The 15201-nt window shown below is 37.9% G+C and overlaps 1 protein-coding gene across 1 annotated transcript in view; it reads right to left on the minus strand.

Moving 5' to 3' along the window:
* The window catches only part of TECPR2 (tectonin beta-propeller repeat containing 2), a 36676-nt gene extending 21846 nt beyond the window's left edge, over positions 1 to 14830 (minus strand). Inside the window, exons 1-11 of the mRNA XM_008939441.1 lie at positions 14597 to 14830; positions 14359 to 14487; positions 13812 to 13943; positions 13274 to 13431; positions 11838 to 12150; positions 10913 to 11045; positions 9120 to 9578; positions 7501 to 8495; positions 6020 to 6203; positions 3828 to 4001; positions 1402 to 1582 (exon numbers count right to left, since the gene is read on the minus strand). Of these exons, the coding sequence (XP_008937689.1) occupies positions 1402 to 1582; positions 3828 to 4001; positions 6020 to 6203; positions 7501 to 8495; positions 9120 to 9578; positions 10913 to 11045; positions 11838 to 12150; positions 13274 to 13431; positions 13812 to 13943; positions 14359 to 14487; positions 14597 to 14830 (3092 nt within the window). The remainder of the gene's footprint in view (positions 1 to 1401; positions 1583 to 3827; positions 4002 to 6019; positions 6204 to 7500; positions 8496 to 9119; positions 9579 to 10912; positions 11046 to 11837; positions 12151 to 13273; positions 13432 to 13811; positions 13944 to 14358; positions 14488 to 14596) is intronic.
* Positions 14831 to 15201: the final 371 nt, after the last annotated feature.

Below are 15201 nucleotides of genomic sequence, written 5' to 3' on the forward strand. Positions count from 1 at the left end.
TAAAACTTTTACTTCCAATTTATGGTAATAGTAACTTAAGGGAGCTGTTACAATGCTACCAGCAGTTCTAAATGATTGAACTCGAGGTGGCCAAGCTCAAAAAAGACATCTGATTTCAAACTTTTACAGTTATTCCATAATTGAAATTTTATTAGTGCATAAGTAAAAATCATTTAACCACAGCAAGAAGAAAATGAGACCTTCAAAGATCACTCAAGATTTGAAAAATGAATACATAACAATAAAACTAAATAAAACCTAATTTGTTCAGTAAATAAGAAATAAAGAGCTCTTCCTTAAATTTTTGATAAAGCAGCTTCATAAATTTATCTCCCACAATACTAGCAGCATAACAAAGATAAATGTTGAGTATAGGACTACAGGGTTACGGTATAAGTAAGGAATTTTCAAGCTCAGAAAGTCATCAGGGCCTGGTGATCATGTCAGGTATTCAAAAGGTGACCAACAATGCTATTTCTTTCAGAGAACCATTCTCAACAATTTATGAACAAATATAGAATGCTTTATGCAATTTTAACACAAAGCCCAAGAACATCAAGTGCACCTAAGGCACAGGTCACACAGATATTTTCTGCAAATGAACTACTTAAACTACCTGCAAATTTCAGATTTGAGCAAGACACTGAATATTTCCCTTAGACTTTCCATGAGCCAAATACCACCTTGGGAGGTAACAAGTTAAACCTTCACAGTAGGATATTCATTAGAAGATAAAAATCATATAACAACAAGAAATGGAATTTCTTCCCATACTTGCTTCAAGGTGATGTCACAAGAGAGACTATATTCTAGATTCTCACAGCCAGCAGTAAACACTCAGTGCTTTTAAATTCATCATAAACTGAGTAGCACAAGTGTAGGACTGACTACAAAGCTAAATACCAATTACTCAGAATATTTATTAAAAAAAAAACATGACTAGGAAGTGGAAAACTATTATGGAGCTGTGTGGATAATAAGAAAATACCGAGAGTTACTCTCAGCAAAAATTTACTCAAATATCTGGAGAGCTCACTAAAGCCATTACGGCACAGATTAAAGAAACAGTATTTAATCAAAGTAGTCATTGACAGACATTATAAAGATCTTTTTAGTGTTGGTCTCACTTGGGTAAACTTGTTCTAACAGTGTTACCACTTCTGTTTAGGGCCATTTCTTTCATTACGTAGGAGTTGTTCGTCAGACAGAAAACCACCACTTACTGTGACTTTGTCTGGACAAAGACTAAAGGGTGCACATCGATACACACGCACACACACGTGTCCATAGGTATACATTTGACTTCAAGTAACACATCTTCAAACATCAAGGAGTTCCAGCACTGAAAGCAATCATTTGTGTCATTCTAGTTATGACACTGTCCCACCACAGTGTCATTACCTGACAATATCACTCTTCCACTGCTCGCCTTCAGGACAAAAGCTGCGCACTCCCTCCCGGTACAGCAGGGCCCGCTGCTCACTCAGTGCCCACACAACATTATTTCTGGATGTGACCTGTGACAGTGGATAAGGGCAGTCAACCTTTACTGCTCGGGCACAAGGACGATCCACACTCAGGCCTAGAAATCAAAAAAGGAGGGTTGCTTTACAAACTTGAGGGTTTTTTTCAGCTAAAAGAAAAGTGACAAAGCTAGCCAACAAAATGAAATGAGGAGGGGAATATCCCTGGCATGCTAACACTTTTCACCTGATCGCCATTTCTGTGGTTTCTGTGGTTTGGTTTTTTTTTTTTTTTTCCTATAATCTAATACTAATTTTTCTCTAATATAGCTGTTTATATTTTCAGAAATAAAACACTATCTATCCTTTACCCTGCAGAGCACGCAAGTCCCGTCCTGTCATTTCTGTTCCTTTTCTCCCTCTAGCGTCAATATAAGGAATCACCACTTATAAAATCCACGTTAGCCTTGGCACAAGGATCAAACAAAACGGCAGTAATGGAAGAACTTTTGCCCAAAACATGCCAGAGGGAGAGGCAACCTCACCTGAACAGTGGCAGCAGAGCAATTACGATACAGCATGCCACAGTGTGTAGTACTGAAAGGAGGAGAGAGGTTCTGATAGATTTACAGGTAGTTTGCACACACTTATACAGAATATTTACAGGAACATGTCTTCGTCATGACTACACTGAAGCCTGGCTTGCATGGCTGCATGTGAAATTCCTCAAGAGACATAGCTTTACTTCATCTTCTTATGCTGCCAAAGCAACCATGAACGGACTCATCTGTAGGATACTCTGAAAAAATAGGAAGTGTGCTCATGTTCAAACCTCTGAGCACATGCTTTTGTTATAGGAGTTAGGACAATGGAGGGAATGCAAAGATCCTGGAGAAACAACTACCACTGGCTGCCTCACATTAACAAGACAGATACACTGTGAATTTATTCTTTGCATCAAAAGCAAATTTAGAAATCAAAGAACAGCAGATCGTAAACTGATAGAATCAAACCAATCTCTCACAGGGAAGAAAAATATTGATTCAAACCCCCCTTGAGCTCTGTGCAATTGGCACCAGAAGTTCACTCTCTATCACCACTATCCAATGTTTGTTTGCAATATGCATTGGGCCTGGAGCAGGCCACTTGATTCTCTGTTAACCACTAAACTTAATTAAAAGAAAATAACTTTAGAGTACAGTATCTTTGAAACAATGCTGCATATTTAAGCAGTTTTCTTAATAATGAAGAATTTAAATATTGTGCTACAGGAGTTAAATGTACAAGACAAATTAGGAGAGTACTAGAATTAAAATCAAAGATCAATGAGAATTTTGATAGCGACTCTGAAGCGTGGTCCTGCTTCAGTGTGTCTTATTGTTCCCCCCTTACCCAGTTCTCCTCTTACTTCTCCACTAATTCCTTCATCATGTTATTTGTAGTTCTCCCTTACCAACTCAGCTCTCTGTGCAAAGCCCACGTGCCCAAGAGCCCTTGATACTCTTTTCCCTTAAATCTGAAACTTGGAGCTCCACCCTTCATCCTAGCTCCTTGTATTTAGCCTGAATAATCTCTGCATAAAACCTTCCAAATGCATCCTCTTCTATTCCCTGAAGCAGATAAAACTAGGACCATGACTTCAAAGTTGCCACTGCACTATCTTTTTCTGATTCTTGCCTCATTCAAACCCAGTGAGAAGGCAGCTGTGAAGATTGCCCGTTCTGATCCCTTGCTGGCTTTGCTCTCTCCAACACCTAAAACATATATCACTTTTCTATACTTCCAAAGCACTTTATGATCTTCTGTCTCAGAAAACCTTCCTTTCATTATCAAGTGGTAATTCTGACCTCCAGCAGACCCATGCTTTTCAAAACAGAGTTTCCACTTTCGCCTACTCTGCCCCTTATACCTGCATTTCTTCTGAACAGCCACACACTAGATCATCGCCTTTCAAACTCCTTCTTAAAACTTTGCTCAAATCCTTAAAGCAAGAAAAGAAAACCCACTTAAGGCTCAGCTGCTCCAGTGCACTATACCACTTGCAAGGCAAGGATATTATTTCAATATTTTCTGCAGTCCTTTTCCATTTATCTGCATCCATCCCATTTCCCTCCCATATCATAAATTCTCTTTACTGATGTACTTCATTTGGCACAAAAAAATAAGTGGTCATGAACTGACTTTTCCAGTCTCCTAATTACACAGAATCTCATGAATGAATCCAACCGTTACTCAAGATCAAAAGATTTCCCTATGTTCTGGCTGTGGATAAAATTTTAAAACAAATTGTGATCATTCCATAGACTTCAACTGTAATATTCTTAGCCCACAAAAAGTCAAAGAGCCTGCAATTAAATCAGGTACCTGTTTGCAGATACAGATCTCCATTTGTTCTGATAATCCAAGCAGTGTCATCACTTAAAGCTACAAACACAGCCTGGGGTAACGCCTCGTACCAGTGCCGTTTTCCTTTTATAGTTACTTTTCCACAAGCAAATGCTTTGTTAGTCTTCTGTTCAATCTTCCAGAGAAGAGACCCTGTATGAGGAGTTAAGAGAGAACACAGCATCACTTAGCAATCACTGTAACAGAGACAGTCCACTCATCCTGCCCATGTCTAAACCATGGTGAGGGGAAAGGCAAGCCAGTAGCACTACACAAAAATGCAGGATTTAAAACCACTTCTAATTAGTTTTAAGAAGCAAGACCAGGCCAGTGGCCAGCTTCTCTAGGAACTGCTGAAATGCATTTACCGTTAGAGTAAGTACGATTTTTAAATGTAAGCCACTTCTCCTTAGTTCTACGCTGAAAACCAACAAACAAAAGTTCCATGTCAGGGTCAAATAAGCCTACTACAAAGAATCTGAAGTTCATGGCTTGCTTCTGCACTATTTTGGTACCTCCTCAGTACATAAAGGAAGAGTGCTTGGTTGTAGTAGTTTCACCTCTTACAAATGCTAGTAGTAAATCAGTGTTTGTGGATGGGTCACGAGTGGCAAACACCTGAAGAGGTGTGCTGCCCACACCACAGCAGGCTGGGCCCAGACCTGCTCACTGCGTAGCACCTCACGAGCAGACAAAACTCAAAAAGGCAACTCCACAAATCCACCTTGGTAACTTTTTCTACCCACTGAAATTGGCAAGGACAGCTCAGAAAAAGAAAACCAAGTGGAATTCCATTGCTTGGAATGACATCCATGCAGTACATTGTCAGACTACTTTCCTTTGAATAATTCCACAAAGTAGCATTCGATTCTATTTTGATGCTTGTGGTTAACACACTCTTGTGTTAATACATCCACAGGAAACTGTGGATACTAGAAGTTTGCATGGATTCAATGAAAAAGTGGGTAAGTTCCTGGAGCTGAGGGATAATAACTGCAGAGGATCAACCTTTTGCCCAGGAAAACTCTGAGCCACCAACAACTGCAGTTTCAAACTACCAAGGGCAAACATCATTACTAGCCCATTCCTTTTACTTTCCTGTGGGTACCTGATTTTGACCACCGTGAAGGACAAGACATTGAGGTGGACAAATGTATGATCTCATCTAGTATAGCCACTCCTAAATTTTTTTGTCCATAACAAATCTCAGCTACAGATCAAATAGAACACCCTTCTTCTTAAAATAGATAGCAAAGTTCCCCCTCCAGAGAGAAGGGAAGTTTGGCATGTGCCTTTAGAATGACAGGGGAAGAAAAGTAAATGCAGGAGACCAAGTAAAGAAAGGGTCTGAAAAACTTATATTTTCACACCAGTCCTGGAACAACCAGGGAGGCCAAAACTGATGCAGGTTTATAATCAAATTATAAATCCAAATAAATATTATCAATAAATCAAAAACCATTTAATTTTAATCCAACATCATCCTCGTTCTCAACCATCCAGAACAAACTCATATACAAATGCACCAAAAATGAAAAAGTATTTAAAAAAAAAAAAAAAAAAATCAAACTCACCCATACACAAATCCAAATCTACATTTACAGCAAAAATAGTTTTAAATTTGGGAATCATAGGCAGTTCTGTATCAGAAAACAAGGTTCTGTACAGACAAGGACCTCTTCATTCATCTCTGCTTATAACTGAACTGCTACTTCTGAAGTTCACTTCAAATTAAGCTGATGCATGTTGAAAACTTGCTGAAATGCAGTGTGAACCTGTTAGAGAGACAGCCACTTAACCTAGAACATGGTGCGTCGAGGTAGTGAAGACAGTCATGTCACCTTGTGTGACATTTAAAACAAATAAACAATAACAACAAAAACAAAAACACAAATAAGCCCCACAAAGCCAAACCACACAACTTTTACAGAAAACAAGCCCCAAACAACAGTTTCTGGAAATATTGTATTTAAAGAAAACAAACAAATCAGTAAACTGCCCGTGTGGAAGTTCCATGTGCACTGCGCTGTATCTGTAATCTCAGAAAAATGAAGTTCTCACTTAGCTAAATAATAGCTGTTATTAAAAATAAAATAAGAAAGCAAAGAAAATGCGCAAGCCTGTGCGAGTTTCCCATTTATGAGGTGGCCGTGGAGCAGAAGCCAACTGACCTGAGGGGGAAACTGCCACTTGCTGGACACCATCCTCAAACTTCTGCCAGCGCAGCCCGGCGGTGGGAAGGGCGCTGCAGAACAGGCTGCCTCGGTAGTCCAGGCACCAGATGTACTTCTCCGAGACCACCAGGCTCAGGATGCCGTAACCAGGGCCAGAGTAGCCCATCCAGCTCTCTGCAAACTAAAAACTGAACAGTCAGAACAGCCTCAGGGGTCTGCAAAATGCATTAAAACAAACGTGGCTATATGAGCGCAGCAGCTGCCGTGCTTTGATTTTAAAAAAGCTAAACTTAAAATTCTTAAGGACCTTCATCAATGAATAAAGTGGTCTTGTGTAAAATAAAACTACATCTGTCAGTGTTCTCTAAAATAGTATGTATTTTAGAGAATGAAATAGGAATGCTAGAATAAAAGCTTTAGAAAAAAAAAGAAAAAAAGAAAAAAAAAAACCACCCTAAAAACTCCAAACTGTCATCTACCTCCAAAATATGGGAAATCTTCTCTTATTAAAGAAAACATATTTAACGGAAATGGCAGATGCAAAAAAGAATACATAAAAATATTCAGCTTGTCCATAGTCCAGGTAATTATTTACTGTCTTCAAAGTCATGAGCAAAGGGAACAAGATAACTGGAATGAAGAGACAGCTAAATATCCAACTCCAGTCCTCAGTATGGTACAGGAGCCATGTATTGCAGAAATTTCAGTTAGAGACTGCTATCTTAAATTTTGATAGCTTGCAGGTGAACCCAAGCACTGCACACATGACCTCTAATGTAAGCATCTCTGGAGCTTTCCTAAACATTCCAGAGAGTAAGAATATCATAACCTCAAACTAAAAGTCTTCTACACTTTGGGCTGCAGTTGTTACTAGATAGGACACTACCAACTTAAAACTGAACCTTTACCAACAAATATTTGGTTGATCTCAGTACAAGGCTGTTACAGGTTTAAAAGGAAACAAAATCCCCAACCTAGAAGATCTGTATTTCCTTCTTAAGACTTGTACACAAACCCTCAGTGATTCAGGCAATTTTGCAGATTTTAAAATTACTTTCAGTACTTCCATAGTCTATATGGGAATTGTTTCTAGAAACATTCACCTACAAAATAACAACAAACAGAAGAGGGATGACAGAAAAAGGAAAAACATCAACATTTTAAGTAGTACCAAATGCTGTCTAGTGTGGAAAGAAAGACTAATCTTTCCTGCCAGTATTTGTAGGTAAAATGATTCTTAACCAGGGGCCAGTCATGTGAGATTTTTTGCCTTAATTCCCCCTTCATCATCCATTCTGAAGTTGGATACATCGTATTTTGTAAGTGTTACAACAGAAACTGCTCTTTGGCTTTATGCTTTACTTGTTTACTCAAACCAAGAAAAAAAATTGCTTTCCCAGAGAAGAAAAGGGTGGTAATTACATGAAATTACATGAAATGCTACAATTCTGTATTTTAACTAAATTGAAAGCATGTACCTGATCAGACTTTACCAGCACTGTTTCATCTAGGCTTATCTTGGCCACATCTTGGGAACCAGGCCCAGCACCAACTTCAGGCATGCTTGCCTCTGAGGATGAATATGGTAATCCATGTCCATAAATATCCTCTTCATCACTCGAGGCAGATTTCTCCATCTTACTTTCATGAGTGTCTGTTCCCCATTCAGCAGTGTTAGTACTAGATTTAGCTTTGATTGCACTTTCAAAACTCCATCCAGAAATGGAAGTGTTATCTGCACAAGCATCGTCAGAGCTGTCACAGGGGAGCACAGCAGGATCTGACAGAGCGCTGTGTATTAGAGAGAGTTGCTGTTGGTCTTCCCTGACAGTTTCATCACCTTCCTTTGCTGTCAGTGATGTCTGAACACCAAGTACACTGTCACATTCCAAAATCATTTGCTCTGTAAGGTCTGCCTCTTCAAAAGATTTTTCAGTATCCCGCAGCTTCATTTTATCTAAATTTTCATCTATTCTACATAATGTAGGAGAATCCTGCTCCTCCTCTTGGCTTGGCTTTCCAAGATAGCATTCATTGCTTGCAGAAACCACACTACCATTATGTTCACCATCAACACTGCTTGTCAAGTCTTCCGTGAGCATCAGAGGAGAGACAGATACCAGAGTATCTATAATAGTTGAAGTACCCATGCCACTGTCACTGTTTGGAAGTTTCTGTAAATCAACCAGATCTCCATTTTCTTCATTAATTAGTACAGTCACAGACTCAGGTGACTGTAGGACACTGAAAGTGTCTGAACCATTATCTTCTTGCAAGATTGTATGGGACTCCACACTGAACACACTTTCCTGATCTGGAGATCCAGTACTCAAGTGATCAATGCTGCCACTCATTAGGCTGGAAGTCATGGAAAAGGTGTCTGCATTCAGGGAGTGTGGACTGTCACCAGAAAGCTGACGCTCACAGATTGGTGTACCTTCCAGAGAGCTGTGGTTTTTCCTCATCCCATTTTCTGTTCTCACAAAACAAAACGAACAAAAGGAGGAGACGGGAAATAACATTAATAAAATGTATTAAAGTGCAAAGTAAGAAAGTGAATTATTTTAATCATTTGGGAAAGAATAGAGATAAATCTAAATTTTTACATACTAATTTTTTTCAATTGCAACACTAAATTACACATACAAAGCCAAAAGAGTAAAACACTGGAGTTGTAACACCAATATAGTAAACAGTTAAAATAAACAAGTACTCCCACTATTTTAACAAACTAAAAAGCACAGCTAAGATGTCAAATACTCTAAAAAGGATTAACAGATATTACATAAGTCAAACATAAAACTGGAAGCAGAGACCACTGTATGTAACCATTCACTCATACATTGGAACCTTAAGCATGTTTGAAAACAAAGTCAAAAGAGTTAAAAAAAAAAAATCTAAAACGACTTCAGAATTTTATCACCTTCGAAACAAGCTTTCATCTTAAAATATAGATGGCCCACCACAACCACTCAAATATCTCATGAGCATGACAATACAATATAAACACAGCATGTCAAACAGTGTCTTGTGTGAAACACCAGAAGTGACATGTCCTAATAATGACCACTGGCAGGGAAAGTTCTGCTAGGCTTACCTTGTTTCTTCCTTTTTTTCTTTTTCACTTTAATTGGCTTTACAATGAGTTCTTGATCAAAATCTTCAGAGCTGATTGTAAAATGTGAAGAAAGTTGACTCTCTCTCTGAGCTTCTGAAAGTTGGTCTACACATATCATAAAGCTAGAGCCACTGTCCACAGAATTTATTGAACTGCTCCTGCTTCTTGATTCACTTACTACAGAGCAGCCTCTTTTCCTTGTTTCACTGCTCAAGTCTCCCACTCTATCAAAACTTTTCTCCGGTAGCATTGGAGTTTCCAGATCATCTTTCACTGAAGAATAAGAGTCTTTTTTATCACCAGTAACTGGAGGGGAAGTAACCATTTTTTTATCTGTTTCCACTGAAGGGCTAGATGATGCAGATGCAACTACTGACAGTGGGGTAAGTAATTTAGGAGTCGTATCTGTTAAAGGATTCATCAGTTTTGAGTTCACATCTGAAATTGAACAAAATAAAAATATAACTACTACTGTATCAAGTGAGTATCAAGTGGCATAGCTCTTGGAGAGTATTGAAAGAAAAGAAGCTTTATGCAATGGAAAAATAGTCTAAGTTAGCACCGTTTCAAATATATATGCACACATACACTGTAAACTTCATGTAAGTACATCTATATGAAATAATTTTAGTAAAATGGACAACCCAAAGCCTATATCAAACTTCTATCAACAAAATTCTGAATTTATGTTTATGTATGAAGAATGGTACAGGTCTTGATCTTGGAAGACTTAGCTGTATCACAGACTGAAGTGCCACTCTGTACCTTCAACTTTGTCATTCAAACATTCAGTATCTTGAAAAAAAATCAAGGAAAATTTACCACATAAATCCCTATGGCAATTAGAATAAAATATACTTTAAGAAGGCTTTTTTCAAGCTATACTTTGAAGTTAAGATTAAAATAATCATCACCTCTAGGACTCAATTTCCAGAGGTCCTTTCCAACCCCTAAGATTCTGTGATTTTATAATATGCAGTGATAAGAAAGTGCAGTTCTGCAGCACTCTGTGAGACTTCATAGCATGTATACTGGGTAACACAAAGCTAAGGTGGAGTATTTTAAATGCACAAGCAGTCCTTCTGTGAGAGTAATATACTGGATAATGGCCTTTCCAATCTTTACGAGTGAGAAATCGACCAGCACCATCCGTAAGTACAATGAGGAAGTATTAAACCCTGCTAGAGAGTTCTAGAAAGACAGATGGCAACAAACAAGAAAATCAGCCCTCAAGTTTCTTTTTGGAATTTTACAGAGTATTGTTTGAGGGTTTTGCCAGTTTGTTGTTTTTCACAAAACAAGAAGGCTGAGATTTCCTCTGCAATGTGGGTGGTGACAGGTGGCACAGAATCAACACATTCAGGTATCTCCAACCCAGACAGTTGAGATTTTTCCACAAATAGGTAACTACGATCAGGAATCACGACTGCTTCAGTATCATGGTTTAGAATAAAGTCTCAAATGCACAGGTTACAGATGCCTGGCTAGGATAACGCTGACCTACTCTAAAAAAAGAAGGAATCATAATAAATTTTTTAATGCTCCGGTTCTCACTGCAGCCAAAAGCATATAAATCAGATCTCCAAATATAATCTGTAGAAACAGACAAGTAACTGTACAGAACCTGCTAGGTTTTTGCAATAACCTGACAGTTTTTGTGTTGGGTTTGGTTTGTTTTGGGTTGTTGGTTTTATGTGGTTTTAATATTGAAAAAGCACGATAGGCACCGTGTTCCACGAGGTACCTACTAGAGATTGCTAATCTATACAAACCTATTGATGGCAGTCCTTCAGGTCTACTTGAAATTCTTATTATATCTCTATCTCCTTTTAAGAGAAAAATCTCATTGTTGGTACAGGATACAGACACAATATCACCATATCCTTCCAAGCCACCAATCAAAGCCTATAGAGAGTCAACACAGAAAGAAATAATTGGCATCACATCAACACACTGTTTGGACAAGACAGTGTTCTTAACACCATCACTAGAATTTAATCAACATATACAGTTATAAAGATTTCACATTATCAAAAAGAAGGAAAAAAGAAACAGGAAAGCACTCTTTAATCATGATGTAGTCCATTTTTATACTAATTCAAATTCCGTAGATGTATTCATTTTCTCTGTCCACACTAGCAGCAACAATAACAATTTAAAAAACATGCAATTTGGTGGCAGAAAACTGCCACAGTACAGATGCTGAATACCATTTAGAGCAAAAGATACTAGTTTGTATTCACTTTCATATGCACTTTTAAGATGAAAAAATAGCTAACAGCTTACTGTATATCAAATAAAACACAGTACTTGGGGTTTTTTTGAGATACCAAAAGTAGTCGAAGGGAAAGAATAAATAATTCCAGACACATCTTACAGGCCTAAAACTTCTTTTTGCATTAGTTACTAGATTTTTAGATCTATATGCTTTGATAAGTATCGGAATTGATTATGATGTTAACACCTGGACTTCAATCTTTAAACATATTTAATTTTTATATGTAATAAACCAAGATAAGTTTGTGAGTAAATCATTGTAATGACAACTTGAAGAGGGCATGAATAAAGTTATCTTTGTTAGGTTTAAATAAAGATTTAAATCATAGAAGTTTAAGGGATAACCCAAGGGTGATCTTATGCCATAGCATGAACAAAAATAAGTAAGAAACAAAACATGCACCCACAACATCTATCTACCTGGTTCACAGTGTCTAGTAAGTAGATGCTGTATTCATTCCAGGTCAGCACCCATCCTTCTCGGAAAAAGCATGAAACAAGCCCAAGGTGTTTCTCTGGGGAGCTGTAACTTCCTCTGTCAGGTGGTTCCAAACGAGGATACAGTTCAAAAGTTTTTATTCCTCCAGCAAATACATCTTTCAGTATGAACGTGGCCTGAACAGTTCCATGAACATCAGACTTCCAGAGACGAAGCCCAGGTCTGGCAGCAAATAGTGTCAGATCACTCTGCTTACATAGGCCAGGTATAAAACAAGCTCCAAATTTGCCAGTGCTAAAATGCAAAAAAAATGTATTTTAAAAGCTGTATATTCAACTTATAAATGATGTTTTAAAAACAATGGCACAAATTACGACACAAATTTTCAAAAATAAAAAGTCTTTCATTAAACTATTCAGTCAAGTGCATGGAGTACAAATTTGGTTACAGTAAGACAAGAAAAGTGCTCCCAAGTAACAGTTTCCCCTCAGTTTTAGATGTCAGACACTACACTTGTCAGGCAAGTTGACTAATGACTCCTGATAAGCCTCACAGTCCTAATGGTACTCTTTGTCCACCTCAGAAGGATCCTACTATACAGTCATCCTTCTCCCAGAACTAATAAAAAGCAGGCAGAACACCACAAACTAATGCTAAGAAACTGACAGCCTCTACTTGCAAGAAGCATCGAAGAGGCCTCAACTGTTAAAATCTTCATCTCTCATGCATAAAAACGTCATTACTATCACCCAAGAAAATCCCTCATCTGTGAGATGGTCCTTGGTATTCCTCTTACTATTCATACCCCTGGAAGATACATTTAAACCTTCTTTCAAAAGTCACCTTCCTCTACTTCCAGCTACAGTCAGTCATGCTTTTCTAACACTGGTTGCCCTCTTCCATCATATCTGAGAGATTACACAACAGAAGATGCCAGAAGGTCACATAAGTTCCTAGCCTTCAAGTCAGCTTAGCGTGCTTCCTATACATGTTCCCTTTTAATTTACTTCAGTATTTGAGAAAAACTGGGATGCTGACTTGCTTTTTGCATCAAATATGACATCACCCATTAGATGGACCTGAATACAATGCTTACTCACACCAAGTCACAGTAAACCAAGAGGGACTGCAGAGGATGTTTAGCAGTGATTTAATTTTAAACAGTGAGAAAACATATTTACTATTTTTGCATACTAGTGCCCAAAAAATATGATTGTAATGTATTTGCAACTCTATTTTTTCTAAGTGGTTAGACCTATCATTTTATATTTGTGCACACATAGCTAGCGTAACTAAGTTTTTTATGAGTGGACTGCTGCATTGTATCAATTTCACTGCTTAGATCACTCTTTCTGTAATCCACTCTGAAAAGCCAGAATTAATAGATGTGCCTGCATCAAGATTTTACAAGGGTTACTTTTTTCTGGGCTGTGTTCCAACTTGCTTGACAGATTTCTCTTCTGTGTAAAAAAGCAGAGTCCGTTGTAAAGTGGAGACAAGCAGCACTTTCTGGTTGTAGTCCAACTGAACAATTGAAGATGGTTCTTCCAATACAAGGCTGGAGTTGCAAATACCCTTTTAAAGAGACACGCAATTAAGAAGAGTCAACCTTTCTAAAAATCTGAAGTAACAGCTAATATATCAAATAAATTAATAAGCCCAAGAAAAGACGACAAAGAAAAGCTTTTGAACTACCATTGCACAAATTTCACTTAACAAATGTGGGTTCCTTCATGAGGACAAAATGGGAGTTAAGATTGTGTGGACCACAGTGGCAAAATACGAAATTCAGTTTCTCTTGGAACACTAGCTAAGACATTCCACTTGAAATCAACCAATTAAAGCAGGCCAACTAAATACATGATCCTAAGCCATTAACTGCTAAATATTTAAACACAGAAGCATCCTTTCATCAATTGTAAAGGGGAATTAAATTCTCTGTAATAAATGCTCACCTGGTCTAGGTCTAGGGCAGAGTAGACAATCTTCCCTTTGTCATCTCCAGAGAATAATTTCATCCCATTGGGACTCCAAGCTAAAGCCGTAATGCTGCTCCTGTGGATACCAGCAACGTCAAATCTCCGAAGCTGTGAAACAACACCACAGCCACACAAGAGTGAGGGTAAAAGAAAATTGAGACACAAATGCAGTGACTCTGACTGACAGACTGGAGACCAAGTACAAAAGTGCAGGTCGTTCTAGTTTCTTTAGCACAAAAAAACACCTCTCTAAACAATTTAAAAAAAAACACCACAAATTTCTAATAACTGGCTAGTTATTAGAAATGAGGAAATTCTCAGAAGCCTTTTTGATAAAATATATCTTTTGTAATGCAAAACATGCTTTAAGATTACTGCTTTTATAAACTTAACATATTAAGCCTAAAACATATTCCCAGATAACTTATCAGGCAAAATTCTCTGGTGTTTCACTATTATGAAGAATCTTCCAGGATTCGCCATTCTAAACCTCACAGAATTTTAGCCAAATGCAAAGATTTACCTGTTTGTTTCTTCCAGGTAATGAAGACACAAGCTGAAAAACTGCCACCCGTCCTGAGGCTGTACCAACAGCAACTAGATCATCAAAGCAACTCAATAGCTTTACAAAAGTAATAGATTCACACTTCCCCTGTTGAAACAAACCATACATAACCCACAATGTTAATGAGAGACAAACAGCAGCTCAATTCTGAGCAACTCATCTTCATTAGAAGAGATGAGTAGAAGTTGGTATTTACCTCAAAATTATATTTTTTCATCTGGTTTACATGTCTGCAGTAGAGATAAAGCATTCCAATGCTGCTCCCCACAGCAATGTAGTCTGCATTGGTATCAAGTGCTGTGAGGTACACCACAATAGAGCGAAAGCCTTTTTGGATTTTTGTAGGAATGGCATTGAGGAGATAATATAAGGGACAAAACTCCTTAAATATAACTGGTGAAGCCACAGATGCCATAGCAAGCACTGGCATCAGATATATTTATTTCAGCCTTAAAATTGCTACTTGACCACATAAGGAAATCTGAAAGACAAAAGGAAAGGACATGGCATTAACTTCTTTGGAAAGAGCAAACAGTTAACAGAAAGCCTCCACTTGGCAAGCAGGGATGCAGAAATTCTCAGGTTTTGTTTTGTACAAAGAAGCTAAACTTTTCTAGTAAACATAAGTTATTATTAGAAGAATCTTTTCCTTAAGAATAAGCTTATTTCTTCGGTTCAACCAGTATCTTAAGGATGTATGGCAACCACTAAATATGGGAGATCCACTTTTTTTGCAGCTGTGAGCTTGTCAAAGTTGAGTTCAAATGCAATTTCTTCTCCTTTGGCTAATGAAAGAATTGC

Source organism: Merops nubicus, unplaced genomic scaffold, assembly GCF_000691845.1.
Source record: "Merops nubicus isolate BGI_N331 unplaced genomic scaffold, ASM69184v1 scaffold49494, whole genome shotgun sequence".
In the NCBI taxonomy this organism is placed as follows: Eukaryota; Metazoa; Chordata; class Aves; order Coraciiformes; family Meropidae; genus Merops; species Merops nubicus.